Source organism: Erpetoichthys calabaricus, chromosome 9, assembly GCF_900747795.2.
Source record: "Erpetoichthys calabaricus chromosome 9, fErpCal1.3, whole genome shotgun sequence".
NCBI lineage: Eukaryota > Metazoa > Chordata > Cladistia > Polypteriformes > Polypteridae > Erpetoichthys > Erpetoichthys calabaricus.
The window spans coordinates 67,514,446-67,537,023 of NC_041402.2; the positions used below are offsets into that span (position 1 = coordinate 67,514,446).

Consider the following 22,578-nt stretch of genomic DNA (forward strand, 5'->3'; position numbering starts at 1 on the left):
CGTCGTGAATCCAAAAATAAGCATGGAACCTGTGTTCCCTGAGCAGTGTGAGAAATGTTACTTTTGAAAGAAACTTAGTTACATTACTAATTATTTACAAAAAAAGTAATTAAATATGTTATAAAATTACTTATTATAAAATGAAATGCATTACAAACAGTCCGTTAATTTTGTGCTACTTTTTATTATTTTGTATGAAATTCGCCCATTTCACTTTTCAACAGGTGTTAATAAACAATAAGCCCACATAAACATTTATGTGGTTCAAAAATGACCAGAAACCCCGCCAATGATAATCATCGCAGATGTGATAATTTCCTCGTGTTTTATAAATAAGTTTAGTCCTTCATGTGCTGTGAAGTAAATAACATCCATCCCCTTTTTATATCCTCAACCTGAGTACCTGAAGATTTGTGTTCTGAACACTAACTGCTGTGCCACCAGTACACACTGTTTCAATAGATCTGCAGCAAGCCAATTAAAACTACTGTAACTGACATTTTATTACTATGTTTCTGTTACCAGATTGCAGGCAGCACACTCTTTTCCTCTTGACTGCGTGACTGAGCCCGCAAAAGACTGGTGTACCATTACATGTGCTCCTTGCCTCACACCCAGTGCTGCTGGGATAATAATAACAGAGGCATTTTACTTCAGTAAAATAAGTATTGTGTTATGTTACTCATTATTTTAGAAAGAAATCAGACTGCTTAATGCGTATTACCTTTAAAGCACTACCCACAACACTGCTCCCTAAATTGTGTTGCTGAGCTTAGCCCTGTGCATTCAGCTCACCTTCATAAACTTAGTGATTTCTGAAATATTGAAACAAATTATTTCAACCAGGAGAAGGAATAATGTGATTGCCAGAGTATTTCCCTCAAGAAATACATCTTGTAGACGCTTCTCTCCATGGTTGCTGAAAGTGTGTTCGAAGTAAACACATGCATGTGTTCACATGCAGGTGAACAGAGTGAAACTGACATACGCAGACTACAAAATCCTTAACTGTAACCTGGTTAAGGGTTTACATGGCCAAATAAGTGGGTTACTCGAGGAATCCTATGTGTGTTAACCAGAGTAAGGGTTTACAAGGCATTTTAGAAACCAGGTTTCTGTGAATAACTGGACTATTAAAGAACATGAGTATGCACTGATTGTTATCAAAGAAACACACAAAGTTCTGTAAATCTTAAATCTTAAATGCCCTCTGTGAGACAACATAATAACACTCCACTTCCAGGCATCACATGGCAGCAATGGGACAATGTAACAACAGCAAAATGGCCAGCAATCACAAAAGAAAAAATATTATTATTATAATAAATAAATTATTATAAGAAAAAATAACAAAGACATGTAACAAAACATACATAAATATAAACTGCAGTGACAAAAACTCCAGAATCATTATACATTGTGTCTAAAAAATATTAACACATGTATAGCAAACATCCAGTTCAAAGAAGTCAGTTGGTGCATCTATTGTTTCAACAGTTTGCATTTATTATTATTATTGTTTACAGTTTATTTAAGTTATGGAAATTTCATCTAAACAATCAGAACAGACAATAATGTAGGGATTAAAATAGATAGGGCCATGGGCCACTAGAGGACCAGCTAAATGCAGCAAACTCATTCTTTTGTGATTATTGTGAGATTGACAAGAAAAGTGATAGGAGAATGAAAGCAGAATTTTAAAGCACAAGCTCTAAAACAAAACTCCTCTAGTCACTGAAAACCACTGTGGAATTCTAAATAAGCAGGTTGGGAAATTACTATACACCACGAGGTAAACACTTGTAGCTCCCAAAGCTCCTAACAAATAATATGAAATGTAAATCACTGTGTGGTTTGTAGCTGAATTTGATGATATAGGACTGAAAATGTAAAGATGAGAACACATGACTGGAATGGAAAAAGGTCAGTACTGGCAGACTTAGGCATAGTTAATAGGTGAAATCTTCAAAGAACATATCAAGAAAAACCTAAAATCAAAGAACGTGTAGCAAACATGATAAATCAAGATGCAAGACCTCTGTAATGATCTGCCTTTCCAACATTTGAGATACTGCATTTTCCTCAGCATTTAAATGAAGCCAGAGAACACTTTTAAGAGAATGTTGCTAGAACAGTTGGTGAAGCTCCCCATATTACTTTTTAAGAACTGTACAATCTTTGCCATTACATGTTACCAACTCTTTCTCATTCTCCCTTTCCCTTCTCCATGTTCTACATGACGCATAACATCACATCCATTTTGATCATTTCATCTCTCCTACCAATGTAATGAGACTTTGCAGTAGAAGAGTCTTCAGCCACCGATACACCCACCTTTTGGAACTATTTTTCCAGATGTTTGCCTAGTGTATGGCTGAAGCAGTGTCAGACAATCTGGATCATCGAGTCTGGTTAAGAGAGATATTTTGTGTCTAAATCCAATCCTGGAAGACTTCCATGGATGCAGATTTCCTTTCCTACCTATGTGTTCATCAGTGACCAATTTCTGCTGCTAATTGACTTTCTTTCCTTTAACTTTCAATGGGTAATGGGTAATTGGTCCTCTGAATTGATTCTTCTTTTCCATAAATGGCAGCCAAACAACAATGAGATGTGAAATGAGCCAATAAATGACAAACTAAGTCGAGACCTCAAACTCCACTCAATTTCACTCCAACCAGATTCTTAATTAGAAGCCAATTCTTGTTGTTAATTAAGCCTGTTATTTAATGCCATGGGTTGTTAGTGTTCTCATTTTGCCACAGCAGACATTTCCAAGACTGTTTATTTTTTTTTCTAAGAGCACTGTCAAAATGTTTTGTGGACCTGCAAAGATCAGCTAAGAACTAAGATTACTAAGAACTTCACCTTTCTTTATTTTCAGAGATTGTATGATAGTCACAGGTTAGCTAGCCATGTATTATCTTATTTTGCATCTTGTTATTGTTTGGCTGCTAATTAGGAAAAAAAGAACAATCGAGGGTCTGAGTCTTAGAAAGCAAGGCAATTAATATGAAGGCAAAAGAACTTAATGAGCAGCAAAAATTGGTCACAAATTACAAAAATGAAGAGTGAAATCCAGCAGCCATAGTAGCCCTACTTCAGCGTATTAATACTGTTTCAATTATTAATTGAATATATATAACACATTCCATAAAAATGTATGAAAGTATTTTGAACATTTTTGCTTACATCTTGCATTTTTTGTCCAGTGTTTATTTTGGGTTTTAAGTCAACTAAGTGAATATGTGAAGCACTGTGGAATTTAAAATGGAGTGTGCTAAATAGAAATAAATTGAATTGAATTAAAAGGAAAGTAAAATCACAAACTCAATAAACCATCAAATGTAAACTAGATAAACCAAGAAAATGACGAACAATGTAGTTTTGAAGGAAAACAAAGAACATATAAAAATAGTAAGGCCAATTTAGGTGATAGCTGTGTAGGAGGGGTGAACATCAGGTATGACAAACTCATTGTTTTTAAATTTACATTTTGAAAAAATCATTTTACCTAGAAGTATAGTTTATTAGAAATGTCATTATGTATGTGCATCTGTAAAAGTGTAAGTTTTTATTAACAGTGTTAGTTCATGATATCATTTCTTTTCAATCCTGGTTATTGCAGACTTGTAATGGCATTACAAAGTAACCAACATAGAGTATGTTTTACACTCGAGATTTCTTTTAAATACAGAGGTCTCTTTGGTACATATACTGTTATGTAAATCTATCCATATTATTAATTGTTACTATTGTGTGGGGTTGTGTGTGGGAAAAGATTTGCCAGAGATAACTAGGAGGCTCAGAAAAGGTCACAAACAGTGAGAGAAAAAGACAGCCACACTGGCATTTGGAAAGCAAGTGGCATGAAGGGCACCACAGTCCTGTAATTGTACTCTGTGATTTAAAACACCAGAAACACCATTATGAGAGACACAGAGAGAGAGAGAGACTGATAGAGACTGGTGACTTGTACAAATGTATAAAATTCCCTCAGAATGGTAAAGGACAGGCAACCAAGGAGGTGCCACTAAGGGAAGCTGGCAGAAAGGCAGAATGCTTTCTTGTTGTTAGAGGGTATTTGAAGTGGGAGCAGTTTTGTAACATTTCTATTCACCATGTGACTCTTTTTAGTAATGCAGCATAAAAGATGTTTAAGAGACCTAATACTTTAAGAGCTATCAGGAACTTAACTAACAGTCACAAGTTTCCAGAACCCAATGATCTTGTGACTGTAAGAGTTCACAGACCTGCTCCTAACATTAAAAGTCACTCCAGGCCTAAATAGTAGCAGCCCATTCAGGGGATTTAGAGCTGTATTGAGCCATAGGGTTTGAGGTTCTTAGGTTTGTAGGTAGTCTGGGACAAAGGCCAGGTTTATTAGTGAGTGAGTGAGTGAGTGAGTGAGTGAGTGAGTGAGTGAGTGAGTGAGTGAGTGAGTGAGTGAGTGAGTGAGTGAGTGAGTGAGTGAGTGAGTGAGTGAATAAGATACACAGACAGGAGAAAAAAAGAAAGAAGTGTTTTGTGATACTGGAGTAATGGGTAATTGGGCAAGATACTCCATCAGATAGGCAGATGCAGTTATGAGTTTTCATTTTAAAAGTTAAGAACTAATTTATGAATGCATATTAGTATTTTATTATTTTTGCAGTTGTTTATGTTTCACAGCAGTTTTGTAAGTTCTTGCTGCAGGTTTGTTTTCACTTTCAATTACATTGCCACATTTTATGCCTTTTATTGCCATGGTCTCACCTATGTCATTTATTTATTTATTTATTTACTTATTTATTTATTTTCTGCTGTTGATCACAGGATATATTGCCGCATTACACTACCACCTATTTAAGATGGCGGTGTATAGTTTCAGGTGTCCTAGCTGTGGGATTTTTCTAAAGAGATATTTTGTGGTAGCTTTGTGTTTTGGTTGAGACAATTTTTTCTTCCTAGTTTGATTCAGACATTTTGTAACTTTTTAGTCCTTATCTAACATTTCTATTAGCATTGTTACTTGTATTTTTGGATTTTCTAGTTTTTTTCTTCATTATGTGAACATTTTAATTTTTAAGTTGTTTCATAACAGATGCAGAGAAGCTAGAAGGTTATTGCTTAATGTTTATTTGGTTCTTTTGTGCTTTCCTTATGTTCATTTATCCAATTTTCTAATTGGTGGATAAACGCAGTATTTTTGTACACACAAGCCTCTTGGCATTTATTCTGTATGTGGACAGTGCACACAAGGCCCTCCTCCTGTCACACAACTTTTTATAATTATGTCCAATATAGTATTAATGTTTTTTTTAATCATTTCTTACACAAATTAGTTCATAATAATAAAAATGTGAATTAATTTAAATTCAGAATTACATTTATATATGAGTGTGCAAAATAAATGTAGAAACACAGGCTTTGAAATCTATCTATGAGCACAGTAAGGATAACTGTGGGCTGACGTATTAGAAAATAACCATGGCTCAAGTGTACTTTCTTTTTTATTTAATTTTTTGGTTGTCTTTTAAATTTGTACTGTTTTTTATATTTTGTAATTGCTTATATCTTTGCTTTATTTTTTACATATTATTTCTTACTGAACATTGTTTTATTTATTCATTTTGTATTATTGTCTAATGTTGAGTATAATTTTGGTTTTGGTTGCCCTCTTTCAGTTGAGCCCTAGAAGATGGGGCCTCCTGACAAAGTATTTGTGGCACCACTCCAAAAGCTAACATTGTAACCTTGGTGAAATTCTACTCCTGCTATTGGCTCCGTCTTGAATTTGTGGATTTATTTTGGAAGTGCTTTGGTTCTATTTTTTGGATTTGATTTCTTGTTTAAGGACTTTGATTTGTTTGTTTTATGTTTTGCCTTTGTAATGCTTGACATTTTTTTGTAATTTTTTCTGAATTCTCTGTGCATCTGTAAATTGTGTTATACATGTTTTTGAGGGGTTTCATACACAGAGATCAATTTCTGACATTAGTTATTTGATTAGAAGCATTATTTAAAAGTTTATCATTTTTTAACATGCCAAACGGTACTGCTTGTTTTGGATTTTTCGTGTTATTCATTTACATGGAAATTAACCCCATAATGCATTAGGATAGGATGGAAATTACTTCTCTGGCATGCTGGTATAAAGATCACTTAAACCATTCCTCAGTATCCAAGATTGGATAAAAGCTACTACTTTTTGCATGCCATCTTTGTTCTTCTTTTGGCACTTGACTTCTTGTATATTCCTTTTTGACTTTGATTTCTGGTTAGCTTTTCGGGCTTTGTTGATCGAGTTTCTGACTTCCGGTTTTGATCTAGACACTGCTTCTTGAAATATGTCTTTTTTCCCAGTCTTTTCTCTTAAAAAACTTTTGCTGACTTCCTCCAGCCCGTATAGTCTTTGGCAAAACACATTTTCAATATTTTTATATTCAGCTTGTTTGTTGATTTGCTTTTTAAAACTGTGTAATTATTTTTTAAAAAAGTTTATTTTGTCAAATAGGCCAAGGATTTTACACAGTTTTGCTCTTCCTTTTTGATTATTGAAAACCTGACACCTTTTTGTTAGTCTTACACAGGCAAAAATTCTTCTTCTTGATTTTAAAGCCAGGTTGATTTTGTTTCTATGCCTCAGTGTAGCCATGAGGGCTAGGTTTTGCAGTAAAAGTCTCAGTTTTGAGTTTTTTGAGCCCAGCAGGTCATAACACCAGGCAGTAACTCAGCACCATTAGGTTAAACACTGGTAATGTATAAATATCAACTAGTGTTGGCTGTGCTAACTTAAAATTTAAAATTAAAAAGTTTAAGTTAATTAATAAATAACTTGCTAGTGATGTTAAGTTGCCTCTTCTGTGAAAGAATATACAGAGTGCATTGTATTTTAATGTTGATCACCCAAGTGTCAGGCCTTATTAAGAAGGCTTATTGAACTTATATCATGAGACTTAAATCCTGAGTTTTTAATGTATAGTGTATTTAAGGGTGACATCTTCATTTATTTAACAAAGAAAATAGCATGAAAAATTATCTTTCATATCAGACATTATTTGGCCATATTCTTTGCGTTTTCTGCTCCTTTTTGTTTTTCTTTTTGTATTGACCTCTCACTGCCTTGCATACTGAACACGCCTGTTTTCCTGAAATCTTCAAAGCTTTAAGAATATTTCAAAGCTCATCTTATTGCATACATTCTTTATTCAAAATGATCACATTGGGTATTCCTCTCCTCTATGAAATGAACAGATGCTAATCAGAATGTCTCTTTCATTCTGATCTCATTTGTGCAAAAAAGTTAGAGAATGTATTAAAATAAGATGAACGTGATTATGCTTGTAAGATGAAACAGGCCAGAAATCATATACTGAAATTAAAACCAAAAAGGTTTTCATTTATTCTTTTTAACTCCTATTTAGGCCTTTGTTGTAAAGTGTCACCCTAGTAAAAATGGTTGTTGTCCATCCTAGGTATTAAAAACACCATTCATAACAGAAGAGAACAAATCAACAGTAAAACATAGGATCAATTTAGCCATCCTCAATACATTGGATATACGGTAAGAAAACAGGACATTTAGATAGACCCTAGAAAATACTAAATAACTTGTAAGGCAGTTCAAATGAAAAAAACTATCAGGCAGAAAAAGACACTCCAAAAACATGAAAAATGTAATTTTCCCTTCACTGAAGAGAGCCACTTCTACAGAAGGATCCTCGGCTCCAGTCCCTGATTAAAAGTTTTTCTTTTTTTTTCTGAAGCATGATTTCTTTTTTGCAGAATCAGATTCAAATTATTCTTTTACTTTGATAGGCATGTAATATATATTTTAGCAGCTTGCAATTTCAGGATACTAAGGCCTAAATTTATTTAGCATGAATCATTTTGTAGCTTATGGAAGCAGTACATATTTCTAGTCAATGACACAGATTCATGAAGTGCTTGACATCCAGCCTGGAATACAAAATTGGTAAACATGTCAGACCTCAAGGTCTACATTTAAAATACATAAATATAAGGTAATTTTTAAAAATTACAGACTTATTTTCATTCTGTACTGGCTCATTGCATTTCACAGACTTTCTGTGAATACAGCTTTGGTTCTTATATAGTCAACTGAGAAATTCCCATTATGAAATGCTACTTATTCCCATATACTGTGCACAAGAAACTAAAGAAGAAACAAAAATAAAAACACTATAAACAACTACAAATCAATTTATGTCTAAAAAATTATGTCAGTTCATCAAAAATTCTCTTACATATGTGTTGCGTGTCTCATCTGCTTCATACAAGTTAGATTGTGGGGCCCATAGCCTGTTCCAGAAGCATCAGCACAAATCAAGAACCTGTCCGGGATGTGGTACCAGTCATAGCATAGCACACTAATATATATATTATATATACAGTATACTGTATATATAGTATATATACACATATACATACATATATACAGTATATATATATATAAACATATATATATATATAAACACATATATATATATATATATATATATATATATATATATATAAACATATTATATATATATATATATATATATATATATATATATATATACACTAGCAAAATACTCGCGCTTCGCAGCGGCGAAGTACTGCTTTAAAATTTTAAATAATAAACTGAGGGAAAATGTACCAATAATTATTTGTTAAGGATCTCTTTGTATACCACGTTGTCAGTTCGCCCCTCCGGTTGTAATATGACCAAGCTGTGTGCTGAGCTTACTCTTGAGCATGCAACGTATAGTTGGCCATGGGAAAGGCAATCTTGCCTCAAATCAATGGCAACCTTTTGTAGGGTCTGTCCCTGAGACTTATTAATTGTCATTGCGAAGCAGAGCCTTACTGGAAATTGGAGGCATTTGAATTGAAATGGGAGATCAGAGGGTATAACGAGGATGCGAGGAATAAAAACTTTCTCCCCTGAGCCACCGCCAGTAAAAATACTTGCCTCAATTAGGTTCTTTTGCAGGCATGTGACCTGAAGTCTCGTGCCATTACAAAATTTCGGTGGCTGTAAGTTTCTCAGTAACATTATTGGTGCCCCAACCTTCAAAATTAGATTACGCTCAAGAGTGCCTGGAGGATTCAGAGTGTGGACCGAGCTGCAAGCTATGGACGTATATATGTACGTAAGTAGGATTCAGTTAGCGTTGGGAACCCGTGTACCAAATTTCTTGAAGATGGGCCCATTAAGTAACAAAGACCATTGGAAAGTTCAATATGGTGGCCGACAGTGGTGTCATACCACCGAAATAAGTACGTACATCGGTTTCAGTTAGCGCAGGGAAGCTGCCTACCAAATTTCGTGAAGATGGGGCCATAAATAAGAAAGTTTAACATGGCGGATGTTGTCGACCGTTATGACCGTTACATGTAGAATTTCGAAATGAAACCTGCTTAACTTTTGTAAGTAAGCTGTAAGGAATGAGCCTGCCAAATTTCAGCCTTCTACCTACACGGGAAGTTGGAGAGTTAGTGATGAGTGAGTCAGTGAGGGTTTTGCCTTTTATTAGTATAGATGTATATGTGTATGTATATATATGTGTGTGTATATATATATATATATATATATATATATATATATATATATATATGTGTGTGTGTATGTGTGCCTTGAGCATGGGAAAGGCGCTATATAAATAAAATGTATTATTATTATTATTATTATGTGTATATACTGTATATATATATATATATATATATATATATATATATATATATATATATATATATATATATGGTTTTGGCAGCCAAGTGCTTTTTTTCCAACCTAGAAGACCTCTCTTGAGATCCGTTTAATCGCCTCATTGATTGCATGTCTTCCAAGGTAGTTTCAATACCCATTTCCTGCACCGAGTCATCTCCCCTTTTATGAGTGACTGTGTTAGTGGCCGTACTTCGTACAGGTCTTTGAACGCAATGAATACTTGTAACTGGTGTCGCCCGTTGGCTACTTTCGACAGGGAATGGAAGCAATTGTCGAGTAACAAAAATTATTTGTAACTGATTTCGCATTGAAGAAATAGTAAAAACTTGATCACTTGGGTCAATACCTAAAGAAATACACACAGCAAATGCAATTGAGAATACACCAGAATCTGTATGATTTAATTGTTTCTGTGCATCTTCATAAACTATGGGAGGTTTGTAAGGAAACAAAGCATGACGGAAACGAAGCTGCTCTTCGGTGAGGTTGAATTTTTTATCAACATTTAAACTGTCATAGACATGAATTACAGCACCATCATAATAGGTACACACCCAGTGAGTCACTCGTTCAATAGCTGCAGAAGGTAATATTTGAATATGTTTTGTATTTTGTGGAATGGGCATTATAGGTATGTCAGGAGTCCACTTCAGCAAAACCTCTTGAGGTTGGAAAATTGTATGCACAGCTAAAATTTCGTTGAATTTGCTCGTGTGATCTGTTGATAAATAATCATTATTTACCAACTCATTCATTGCAAAATCTGACAGTGGTAAGATCACTCCTTCCATAACACTAAACACAAACACTAAGTAGACACTAACACTAAAAAACGGCAACACCGCCGGGAAGAACACTAAATGAGATAAAGTAAAAGTCTACTAAACTTCTTTATTATAACTGCTTTATTATAGCAAGTGAGGGGACGTTGGCACACGCTTGTTGTTGCCGCTCCTCCCTGTTAACAACACTTTTCGCAAAATTTGTCTTAATTCTGCACTTTCTTACGCTTGTTTTATTTTGTTTATTGTACGTATAGCTCGTGGATACAGCTGACTCGAATTGCATGGATTTGGCTTAATATTTACAGATTTTATGGACTCCACTTTACTGGGAACAGCTGAGTCTGTGGATCACGGGACGAGACCATATATATATATATATATATATATATATATATATATATATATATATATATATATATATATATATATATATATATATATATATATACAGTATATATATATATATATATATATATATATATATGTATATATATATATATATATATATATATATATATATATAGTATGTATATATATCCAACAAGTCAATTAAGACTCATCAATAAACTTGTTCTTCTTTGAGAAATGGAAAACCAGATTGTGTTAAGCAAAATCTACACACACATTGGAAAAACATAAACTCTACATATACTGTGACCAGACCAGTAACTGATCCCATAAATTTGGAGTTGTGAGCTGCGCAATACTGCTTACCTTTGTACCAACTGGCCATTGTAGTGTATTATGAATTTATTTATGTGTGTTAAAAGTAAACAAACAAAACATTAGACAGAATCATTATAATCACTCATTTAATGATAATTTTCCAGGTTGTCAGGTTTTCTACCAAATCCTTTTCCTCTACTCCCAATGGTTCTGGGCATTTTTTAAGACGAGACCCATTTTTCTCATGTCATCTACCTCCACCTCCAACCACATCATCTTTAGTCTCCCTTCTTCACCAAATTATCTCTGGTTTTCCACTCGAAATTCCCAAACCACCTTATTCTGTTTCTCTTCAAACAACACCTATCACCTCCACATTAAGTCCCACAACTTAGTATTCATCTTACTTTTACTTCTTGATAATTCACACATCCACGATCATTACCGTCTATATTTTCTTCAGCTTTGCTTCATGTTCCATCATCATTCAGCAGATCGTACTACTCTTTACACTGCTTTTATGAACTTTTCCTTACAATGCACCAATTAGAAGTCATAGTGGTGACAGCTCATAGAATTTCCTCCATGCCTCACTAACTGTTGCTATTACTGCTGTGTTTTCACCTCTGTCTGCACTCAACATATCACATAAGTAGCAAACCTTTCCTTCTCCAGAATAACTGTGTTACTGATATCTACATTTATACTTACAGTATCAGCATCATGCATCCCACTTTCTACAAATGCTCGCTACCAGCAGTCTAGCTTTCACTCTGCTACATCATTTATGCACCCACATCTGGCAACCTTATCTTATTTGAATTTCTTTTATCATAACTTTCTCTTTGACAGCTTGTAAAACACTTAGAGCTACATTATTTGTATGAAAAAGTGCAATATAAATAAATGTTGTTATACAATATCAGAATGCAGACTTGGGGGCTCCTGTAAGAAAGGTTTGTTTTTTAAGGATGAATAATGAAATCTCACTTACTAGCCATTATTTAGTTGTTTAACCACAATAATCCTGACTTCTATTAACATATTTATCAGGCAGTTAGGGTGGATTTAGAACAGTGAGGGTGACATTCATGTCCCTGGTGACTCTTCCTATTAAATTAGTAGATGGATTGGGAGCGCATGGGGAGTCATGAGATCACTGGAAAGGGGTGTATGGCGCTCCTGATATCTATACAAAAGGATGAAGGTCCAAGTCTTTAGAGTCCTGGTGAATCCTATCTTGCTATATGGTTGTGAGACATGGACACTATTCAGTGACCTGAAACGAAGACTGGAATCCTTTGGTACTGTCTCTTCAGAGAATCCTTGAGTACCGCTGGTTTGACTTTTTGTCGAATGAGCTGTTGCTCAGAGTCCCAAATTAGGTACATCACCTGCAATTTGAGGGAGTATCATTTATGGCACTATGGGCATGTGGCACAATTCCCAGAGGGTGATCAGCTCGCAGGATTCTCATTGATGAGGACCTGTGTGACTGGACCAGGCCTGGGGGATGCCCACCTAACACCTGGCTACAGCAAATAAATGGTCATTTCCAGAGGGTGGGACTGGACCACGTGTCTGCCTAGGGGATTGTCAACCAGGATCCCAAACTGTTTGCTGTGTGGTGGGTGCAGCAACACATATACCAGTGCATGCTCCCCATCCCGACCTAATCTGACCTGAGGGTGGAATTGCATTGAAAGTGCGGCATCACATTTCACCAATCATTTAACTTGACAGTTACATACATCAGAGAAAAAAGACTAAATACTGCTTTGAGCGTAATCACTTTTTTACAGGGCTTAACAGAACAATTAACCACCAGGAGTATTGCCACAGATGGGATAAAAGCAGGTTATCTAATTGTCTGTTAGGATTAATAAAAAACAACAATTGAACAAAGAGGGTGATACAGAGCAGCGGTGGTGGTCAATTTACCTTTTTGGCTGTCAATAACAAAGTTTCCTTCTTCGTTCCCTATGGTAATTTTGTATGTCACTCCATCACCATCAGGATCTTTTGCCTGCACAGTTGCTACTAAAGTACCAGGCCCAGCATCCTCTGAGACAAATGTCCGATAGCTATATCAGGAAGACATAAATTTTTAAAACAGTTAAAATTAATAAAAATAATATTCAATAAATATTGAAGTCATCAAAAGTGGTTCAGGCAGGTTTGTACTTCAGAATCATCTCAATGATGAGGCATGCCAATTCTATTAAGGAGGTCCAAAGATATTCATTTTATTCATCCACTGACATTATGATGAATGAATGGGAATGGTTTCCTGTAAAAATGATGTGGTTTCAATCCATTGTTTGTAGAGGTCATACACTTGACTTGATGGCCTTCTTGGCCATTCACAGTCAGTGACATATAAGGCGTCACTTTGAGGATGTACAAGGTGATGAGAAGGCAACTTGAAAATATAAATCTACTCTCACTCCTGCACCATTAGGCACCGAAGAGAATTCAAACCACAAAAAAACATTTTGTCTGGTGAATGTTTTTCAATTAAGAGAATATATTAGATTACTTTAGTCATAAATCTCAAGTTTTTTTGATTATAACTCTCTATAACATTTAGGAGATTTTGCATGTACAGTATAGTCTCACTGTTTTTTTTTTTTTTTACATTATAATTATTCTGATAACACCATTTTGTAACAGTCTTTCCATGCTGCATCCATGTTGTTTATAGTTGCCATGGCCATTGCTGGTCATGTGAAGTGGATATCACACATAGTGCACCTTGCCACCATGCCCCAAATACGTAAAATAACACAGGACAGCTAAATTGCTGTCTGAATATGGGATCAATTCCTAAACAGAAAACTTGGTTGGTTAGTGAAGGCAGGCTGACGAAAAAAATAGTGTTTAAAAATGTGCTTCTTTTTCTGACTGCAACTCTTGTTTATGCTCTGGCCTTGATGTTCAATGTGGTTTGCTCCTCCTAGTGCTTAGATCCCTGCCTGTTTATTAGACCTTGTTTATGCCTGCATTCTTTGTCATTTTCATTCGCCCTGAGCATGTTTCCCCAAGGTGTTCAGTAGAACTGTCAGGATTCAAGAAGAAATTATGGAGTTTTGAGCTATTTTTGCTTGTTTTCTATGCTATGATGCCCACACATAGTGTGGCTTGCGACATTATGGTGGCCATATTTTTAAGGGCTAAGCTGTGTGTTAGTAGATGTACAAACTCTTTTTATATAATGGAAGCACTAGATAACAAAATGCACTTACTGAGCAAATAATTGAATTTACTAATGCCTTTATGGTTGCCCTTATATCTCTGTAACTTTGATTGACACTTCAAGATTGATTGTTATCCTAGAGATGGATTGCTAGCAATTTTAGAAGGAGTGGAAGTGAAAAAGAGACATTAAAAACAAAGCCAGGGTCAAAACATGAAAAAATACAACTAATTTCATTTAAGTCGAACGTAAAGTGAGAAATAAGGTCAGATTTTCAGAGCAAAACAATTATAAACCTACAAGACTTCTAACAAAAGTTTTGTTAGGAAAAACTTGTGACATTTGCAGTCATGGATGAGAATAGGTCATAGTAGTCATCCTTTAACTCATCACATCAACAGCATCAGATGATGTGACCTCTGAGGCCACACCCCCAGCAACCGGGAGTATGTCTTAACAACAGGACTCGCAAAATTGGCCGCGTCCTACACTACGGTGTTGGAAATGGTGCAAAATAATTTTAATACCTTTAAATACTCATTGAACTTCAAAACTGACACAATATTCTTGAAAACTCCATATACTCGAAAACTCCATATGGGATCAAAATATCCATTATAAACATAACAGAAATCTTTACTAAAAATTAATAACGATTCATTTCATAACATCGATCAGTTATAGAAAGATCAAAATGTCCATAACAGTTACAATGTCCTTTTTATTTTAGAAAATTAACCACACAACAAATTTTTTAATTACAGTGGAACCTCGGTTTGCGAGCATAATTCTTTCCGGAAACGTGCTCGCAGTCCAAAGCATTCATATATCAAAGCAAATTTCCCCATAAGTAATAATGGAAACTCAGATGATTCATTCCACAACCCAAAACTATTCATATAAAAATGATTAATACAAAATATAAAGTAAAAATACATAAAACAAACTAGCAAAATACCCGCGCTTCGCAGCGGAGAAGTAGTGTGTTAAAGAGGTTATGTAAACATATATATATACATATACATATATATACATATCTGAAGCGCGGAGAAGTAGTGTGTTAAAAAGGTTATGTAAACATATATATACATATATATATACATATCTACATATACACATATCTACATATACATATATATACATACATATACACATCCACATATACATATATATATACATATACAAATTTACACATGTACATATATATATATATATATATATATATATACACATATGTACATATATATACATATAAATATATACATATCTACATATATATACACAAATATATACATATGCACATATATATATATAAAAATATAGACATACATATATACATACATACATACATACATTCACATATATATATATATAGCAAAATAGATAGATAGATAGATAGATAGATAGATAGATAGATAGATAGATAGATAGATAGATAGATAGATAGATAGATAGATAGATAGATACCCGTGCCTCGCAGCGGAGAATTACTGTGTTAAAGAGGTTATGTAAACATACATATACATATACATTTATACACATATCTACATATACATATATATACATATATACATATATATATATATATATATACACACATATACACATCCACATATATATACATATATATATACACATATCAACATATATATATACACATACATATACACACATATATACATCCATCCATCCTCTTCATATATACATATATACATACATACATAGTGCGTTGTAACACGGGCTGTGATTGTTACATGGGAGGGAGACGACAAATCACAGCTTCCCGCTTTCTAATCGGGCCTGTGATTGGTGCTTTGACTGATGCCTAGATCCCAAAGTATGTCCCCTTAGGAGAGGCATTAGGCAAGTGTAATTGAATAGCGGTGCTGCAAGTTTAGCTTTACACCTGTTTTTAAGGCTTATTGACTGAAAGGGGCTTTCATGAAAAAACTTAGGGCTTTGCTACAGGATACACCCTCCACAAGTTAAGGAAGTAAAAATAAACGTATATATTTCTGTTTTATTTAAACCTTTTAAGTTTGTATGTGGGCAGCATGGTGGCGCAGTGAAAGGTGCCAGTTAGGAGACCCAGGTTCGTTTCCCTGCGTGGAGTTTGAATGTTCTCCCCGTGTCTGTCTGTGTTTCCTCCGGGTACTCCGGTTTCCTCCCACAGTCCAAAGACATGCAAGTTAGGGGCATTGGCGATTCTAAATTGTCCCTGGTGTGTGGGTGTGTGCGCCCTGCGGTGGGCTGGCACCTTGCCCGGGGTTTGTTTCCTGCCTTGTGCCCTGTGTTGGCAGGGATTGGCTCCTGTATTTAGGATATAGCGGGTTGGATAATGGATGGATGGACATTTGTATGTATAGCCCTATTTGCCCGTTTTCGTTTTTTTTTCTTTCTTCAGTAATATTTCAGCAAACCCGGAGCTTGTCAGTTCAAATCCTGGTACTGACACCACTGTGTGACCCTGAGGGAGTCACTTCACCTGCCTGTGCTGCAAAAAACAAAAGTAATGTAACAAATTGTACCTCAGATGTTGCAAGTTGCTGGAATAAAGGCATAAGTCAAGTAGATAAATATGTATTATACACATAGGAACTATTCATTTATTTTCAGTTAAGTCATCTGCAGCAAACCTTTATAAATGAGGGTTTCTCCTTTTTAGATAGTGCAAACTGTTTCTTCTTCATTGAGGTTTTCTCTTGGAGAGCTTTTTTCATTTCATTGAAAATTAAAGCAGCAGCTGCCAAAATATATAGCTTTCTTATTAATTTTTCAACATTGTGTAAAAAAACTTTATAAAGTAACATAAAAGGTTTAAATACTGGTTATCCTTTTACACTAAAATATTACTAAAGAGATACAAAAAAGTAAAATGCATATGTTCTTTTTCTTTAAGGAGATTAAATATTACTGAAGAAAGAAAAAAAAAAAACTAAAACAGCCAAATGGGGCTATGCATACGAACTTAAAAGGTTTAAATAAAACAGAAATATATAGTTTTATTTTTACTTCCTTAACTTGTGGAGGGTGTATCCTGTAGCAAAGCCCTAACTTTTTTCGTGAAAGCCCGTTTCAGTCAATAAGTCTTAAAAACAGGTGTAAAGATATTGACAATAAGTTATGCAAACCCACCAAGACATGGAATCGTTTAAATCAAGTATCATTACATCTTCCTTTCTTAAAGAGAAGTAAGGCAGTACTTATAAGCTTACATATATATATATATAGACATACATACATATATATATATATATATATATATATCTATATGGAAGAGAAGGTCTGTGATACAGTTTGCATATTTGCAGTTGGAGATCCACAAAGGGAGAAAAAACGAATCACGTATCATAAAATTAGTTTTATTCCTGAGCTTTCAACCCCTATCAGGGGTCTTCATCAGAGGATAATGCTTAGACTTACAAGAATCAAAGGCAATATATAGCAACACATTCAGTATGGGGTGGGGGGGGGGGGGGATGTGTCAGAAGGCACGGCACGCACCCTGACCAAGTGGGGCATCAGAATAGCACATAAACCCACCAACAACCTGCGCATGGTCCTGTTTAATGGTAAAAACAAGAAATCGACAGCCGAAACACGAAACGCAGTTTATAGTATTCCATGCAATTCTTGCTCAGCTGTATACATAGGACAAACGTCAAAAAAAATCTCAACACGTGTACAGGAACATCGCAACGCCATCAGAAGAAAGGACGCACTATCTTTGATATATGTACATACTAAATCGACAGGACACACATTCAACTGGGACAACGTAAAAGTAAAATTTAAGGCCAGTACAAAAAGCGCCAGAGAGTTGTATTCCACATTGTCAGTTCAGCACTCCGGTTGTAATATGACCAAGCCGTGCAAGCACACTCTTGAGAATGCAACGTATAGTTGTACAGGAGAAAAGCAATCTTGCCTGAAATCAATGGCAACCTTTTGTAGGTCTATGAACTTAATTTAAACTTTAGGTTTACACGGTGCTTTCTTTCCGAAGTACCTGCACTCATGAATATGTCTGTATGCGTCAGTCGCTCAAATCCCCGCGCTTCGCACCGGCGAAGTACTGCTTTTAAATTTTTTTTAAGAAGAAAAGAAAACCTTTTTAAATTGAGGGAAAATATACCAATAAGAATTTGTTAAGGATCTGTTTTTTTGTGAAGCTGCCTTCACTTGAGTGATCACTTCGAGCTGACTTGCTGGCTAACCATAAGCGTTACCTGGTAGGTAACCACCCATACAATCAGATTGTGAATCAGACTACGAATGCCGTGAATGTAATTACCCCAATCTACATGCTGTCAAATAAACGAACCACACGCCGTGGCGCAATTTTAGGGGCTTCGCCTCTAGCGCTGACGTCCGAGGTTCGATTCCCGTAAGGGAGTGAAGTGAGTGGGTGGTTACCTACCAGGTAACGCTTATGGTTGGCCAGCAAGTCAGGTAACATCAGCCACGGTGCCTTCAGTTGTGAGAAGCAGATCATAGAATGGTTGAAAATAGTTTACTGTCAAATAATGCAAAGAGTACGTGACACGTGTTTCCCCCTTATTCTTGGCTCATCAGGCGTACACACTCACTGCACTCGCTTACGGTAATCGAACCTCGGACGTCAGCGCTAGTGGGGCTTCGCAGCGGTGAAGTATTGCTTTTAAATTTTAATTAAGAAGAAAAGAAAACCTTTTTAAATTAAGTCTTAAAAGGAGGTGTAAAGATATTGACAATAAACTACGCAAACCCACCAAGACATGCAATCGTTTAAATCAAGGCGTGAGTCGAAAAACACCATCCCATAATATTAGTTAACGATTAACACATTTCTATATGTATTGTAAGCATACAATACAACTGATAATATGTTGCGCTTATTTATCTGGTGTACCGACATTTTTGCGCTTTTAACGGCTGAAATCTAACGTGGTTTGTGCCCTTCAGAATGAAAACAGTTTGCATTTACCTTTTTAATAAAAGTCGAGCTTTTAAGCCTGAGAAATCACCCCGTAAATGCACACGTTTAATTGTACATGTGTTAATATGTATGCTTACACAGTATTAAAAGACACTCAACAATTAACGTCATTTACCTTCGTTCCCACGTTTGACTCGTGCTGTAAATCTCTTCCTTGTTTTCAGTTCACGTGATTACGTAGGAGGCGTGATGACGCGATACGTGACTCCGCCTCCTCCATTAGAGTATGTGGACAAAAAACAGGTTCCAGTTATGACCATTACGCATAGAATTTCGAAATGAAACCTGCCTAACTTTTGTAAGTAAGCTGTAAGGAATGAGCCTGCCAAATTTCAGCCTTCTACCTACACGGGAAGTTGGAGAATTAGTGATGAGTGAGTGAGTGAGTGAGTGAGTGAGTGAGTGAGTGAGTGAGTGAGTGAGTGAGTGAGTGAGTGAGTGAGTGAGTGAGTGAGTGAGTGAGTGAGTGAGTGAGTGAGTGAGTCAGTCAGTCAGTCAGTCAGTCAGTCAGTAAGGGCTTTGCCTTTTATTAGTATAGATTAACCTGCACTTTACCTTTGAAAAGAATCATGGCTGGTGTGAGTGAGTTTCTAAACTCTTGTGGGATTCCACCCAATGGGACGACACACGGAAGAGCATCCCAAAGCAATCGCTGTCTCCCAGCGCTGTAGCAGTTCGCCGTAAAAGTGAATCCGAAAAGATTGCGGACATGCTATAAGCGATGGGTGATACAAGGAACAAGGAACATTATAAATGCGCAGGGCACAGTATTACTTGGTCACGACCCTGCCTGACTGCTTTGTCTGTGTATAGGAGAGTGGCAGATCTGACTACAATAAATAACCGCGCTGTTGCTGTTTCAAGCTGAATAAAGCTGGTGTTGCTAAAGTACTGAGACTCAGCTTTGTGTTTTGGGGTGCAAGACGGGGACTCACGCATCACATCACACACACAGTCACAGTGCTGTAGTAAACAGTATATGCTCGTACGGATGTTGACTATATGAGTGAGGCACGCCGACTCAGACGGAGAATAGGAGACAATTACCCACAATCCTGCAGCGAGAGAGAGAAGAACCATCAGCTGAGTTGTGATCACATGATGCTAAGCAGACAAAGCATATACATACCACTCATATTGCAAGACCTCACTCGTTTATCAAGTCAAAATTTATTAAAAATTTTAGCTCGTTTTGCAAAACCAAGTTACTCGCAAACCAAGGTTCCACTGTATTTTGAAAATATTTAGTTGATATTGTTAATGAAAAATGTGATAGATTTCAACTCTGAGCTTTACAAACACTTGCATGTTGCTAAATGTGGAAGCATAGGAAAATAAACATTTGGTAAATAAAATAATAGAAGCGATAAAATAGATACAAAGTAGTTGATAAAAATGTACTTCTATTTTTTAAATTCTGTTTATTGCATTTTCATTTCCTTTGCCTTCTACCTTCATGTCTAGTTTTGCTTTGTCATTATATTTGCCCTTCAGCTTTTGAAAGCTGCCCAGAAACAAATGCAGTATAAAATTATTTAAACTAAACTAAAAATACATATATATTTCTTCTATCTGAATAAGCAACATGCATTTAAAGTGATGGAAAAGGCATAAACAAAAAGAGTGTTAAAATCCCATACACCTGTTATCTAATAATAATGAGCAGTTTCAAATTTTAATGCATGATGTGTTGCTAATGTACAATATTCTGCACCCAGTGAACACATAAAAGAAAAATGGAATATTCTATAATGGCAAATGTAATAAAAGGTTGAAGATGCATGAATAAATCATTACCTGATACATTGTGAACCATTTTACAGATATACATATGAATGACTTAAAAGACTCAATAAAAGTGCCTCCTAATTGTGGATTTGTCTTGATTTGCATTACAGACAAAAATAAAAATATTGCTTGCTTTTAATATGAACTACAAATCCATGAATACAACTGAAACAAGTATGTACGATAGAAATGATATGTAGATTGTGTTTTATTCTAAAGCCAGCTGTTTTTCTAATTCTGAATGTCTAAATTCTGAATTTACCTTCGTGAGATGTCTTCTTTTACACTTATGTGTAATTCATTCGTGAAATTGTGCATCACCATAGAAGCAATGAGAGCACACATCCTCAAGAATTTGTATTAAGAGGAACTCTAAAATATTAAAAGGTTCTATAATAGACAAGTTCAGAGACAACAAGACTTCCATACCATAAATTCATCAGATTTATATTTTTGATCAAATAATACATTTAATTCCATATTTCTTTCCAAATTAAATAAAAGCATATGAAAGGATAGCACACTTTACCCTTACTCACTCACGTTCCATCTGTTTCTCCTAGTGATTAATAGCAACACAGTGATTTATACAGACTGTGTCACTCTGTTCCTAATATCAGTCTCCAGGTACTTTAGGGAAATTGCCAGGTGCTGCCAGACTGATCAAGACATACAACGCCTTCAGCATGAACACGCTCCTCTCAACTCCAAGAAGTAGTTCTACTTCAAGGTAAATCCCTAATCCTGAGCTGGTTGCTCTGTCACAGATTGTGAGTTCAGCAACCCTGCATAGGGACCTCAATCTGCTGCTTATACCTTCAATCTAAATCTTTTTGTGACCTTAAGTGAGGATGGGAATGTGAAATGGTAAACTGAACACTTTCTTCGAGACATTAATTCCTGCTTCAACAGCACAATCTGTTACATTGCTAGAAAAACTACCAATATTACATCGTCCCTTAGTGTCTATGTCAATTCTATGAATTTCCCCTTGGGATTACTAAAGTATCTATCTATCTATCTATTGTTATATTTTCCACCCAGACAGGGAGTTCAGTTCGTTGTTTTATGATTAATTTGTTCATTTTTGTGTCATTTATTTATGTTAATGTTACTTCTGTTAATTATCATGCTCTGTTCTCTTTACCTGTGTTATGCTCCATGTGTTTTGAGGGTGGTTCCCTGAGAGGAGGGGGCAGCTCCCCATCACTGTAAAGGACTGGCCTCAGCCCTATAAAAGGTGTGGGCAACCTAAAGTTTATCTGAATGTGCTTTGGGAACTTTTCATGAGTTTTGCCTTTTGTGATTTATGTTTTTTTTGATCTGTTAGCTCTGTGTTTTGACCATTCTTTGGATTTTTGTATTGGGACTTTATTTGCATCGAATTTCCTTATTGTTTTAGGCAACTGCTTTTTCTCTTTTGTGTGCCAATGTAGCTTCATTCTTG

General features: G+C 35.5%; 1 protein-coding gene across 2 annotated transcripts in view; it reads right to left on the bottom strand.

The window, feature by feature from the left end:
* si:ch211-186j3.6 (neural-cadherin) overlaps nt 1–22,578 on the bottom strand; it is a 631,675-nt gene that overhangs the window by 269,094 nt on the left and 340,003 nt on the right. For both annotated transcript variants that reach the window (XM_051932159.1, XM_028809678.2), the window contains exon 7: nt 13,111–13,253. In XM_051932159.1, coding sequence (XP_051788119.1) covers nt 13,111–13,253 — 143 coding nt within the window. The remainder of the gene's footprint in view (nt 1–13,110; nt 13,254–22,578) is intronic.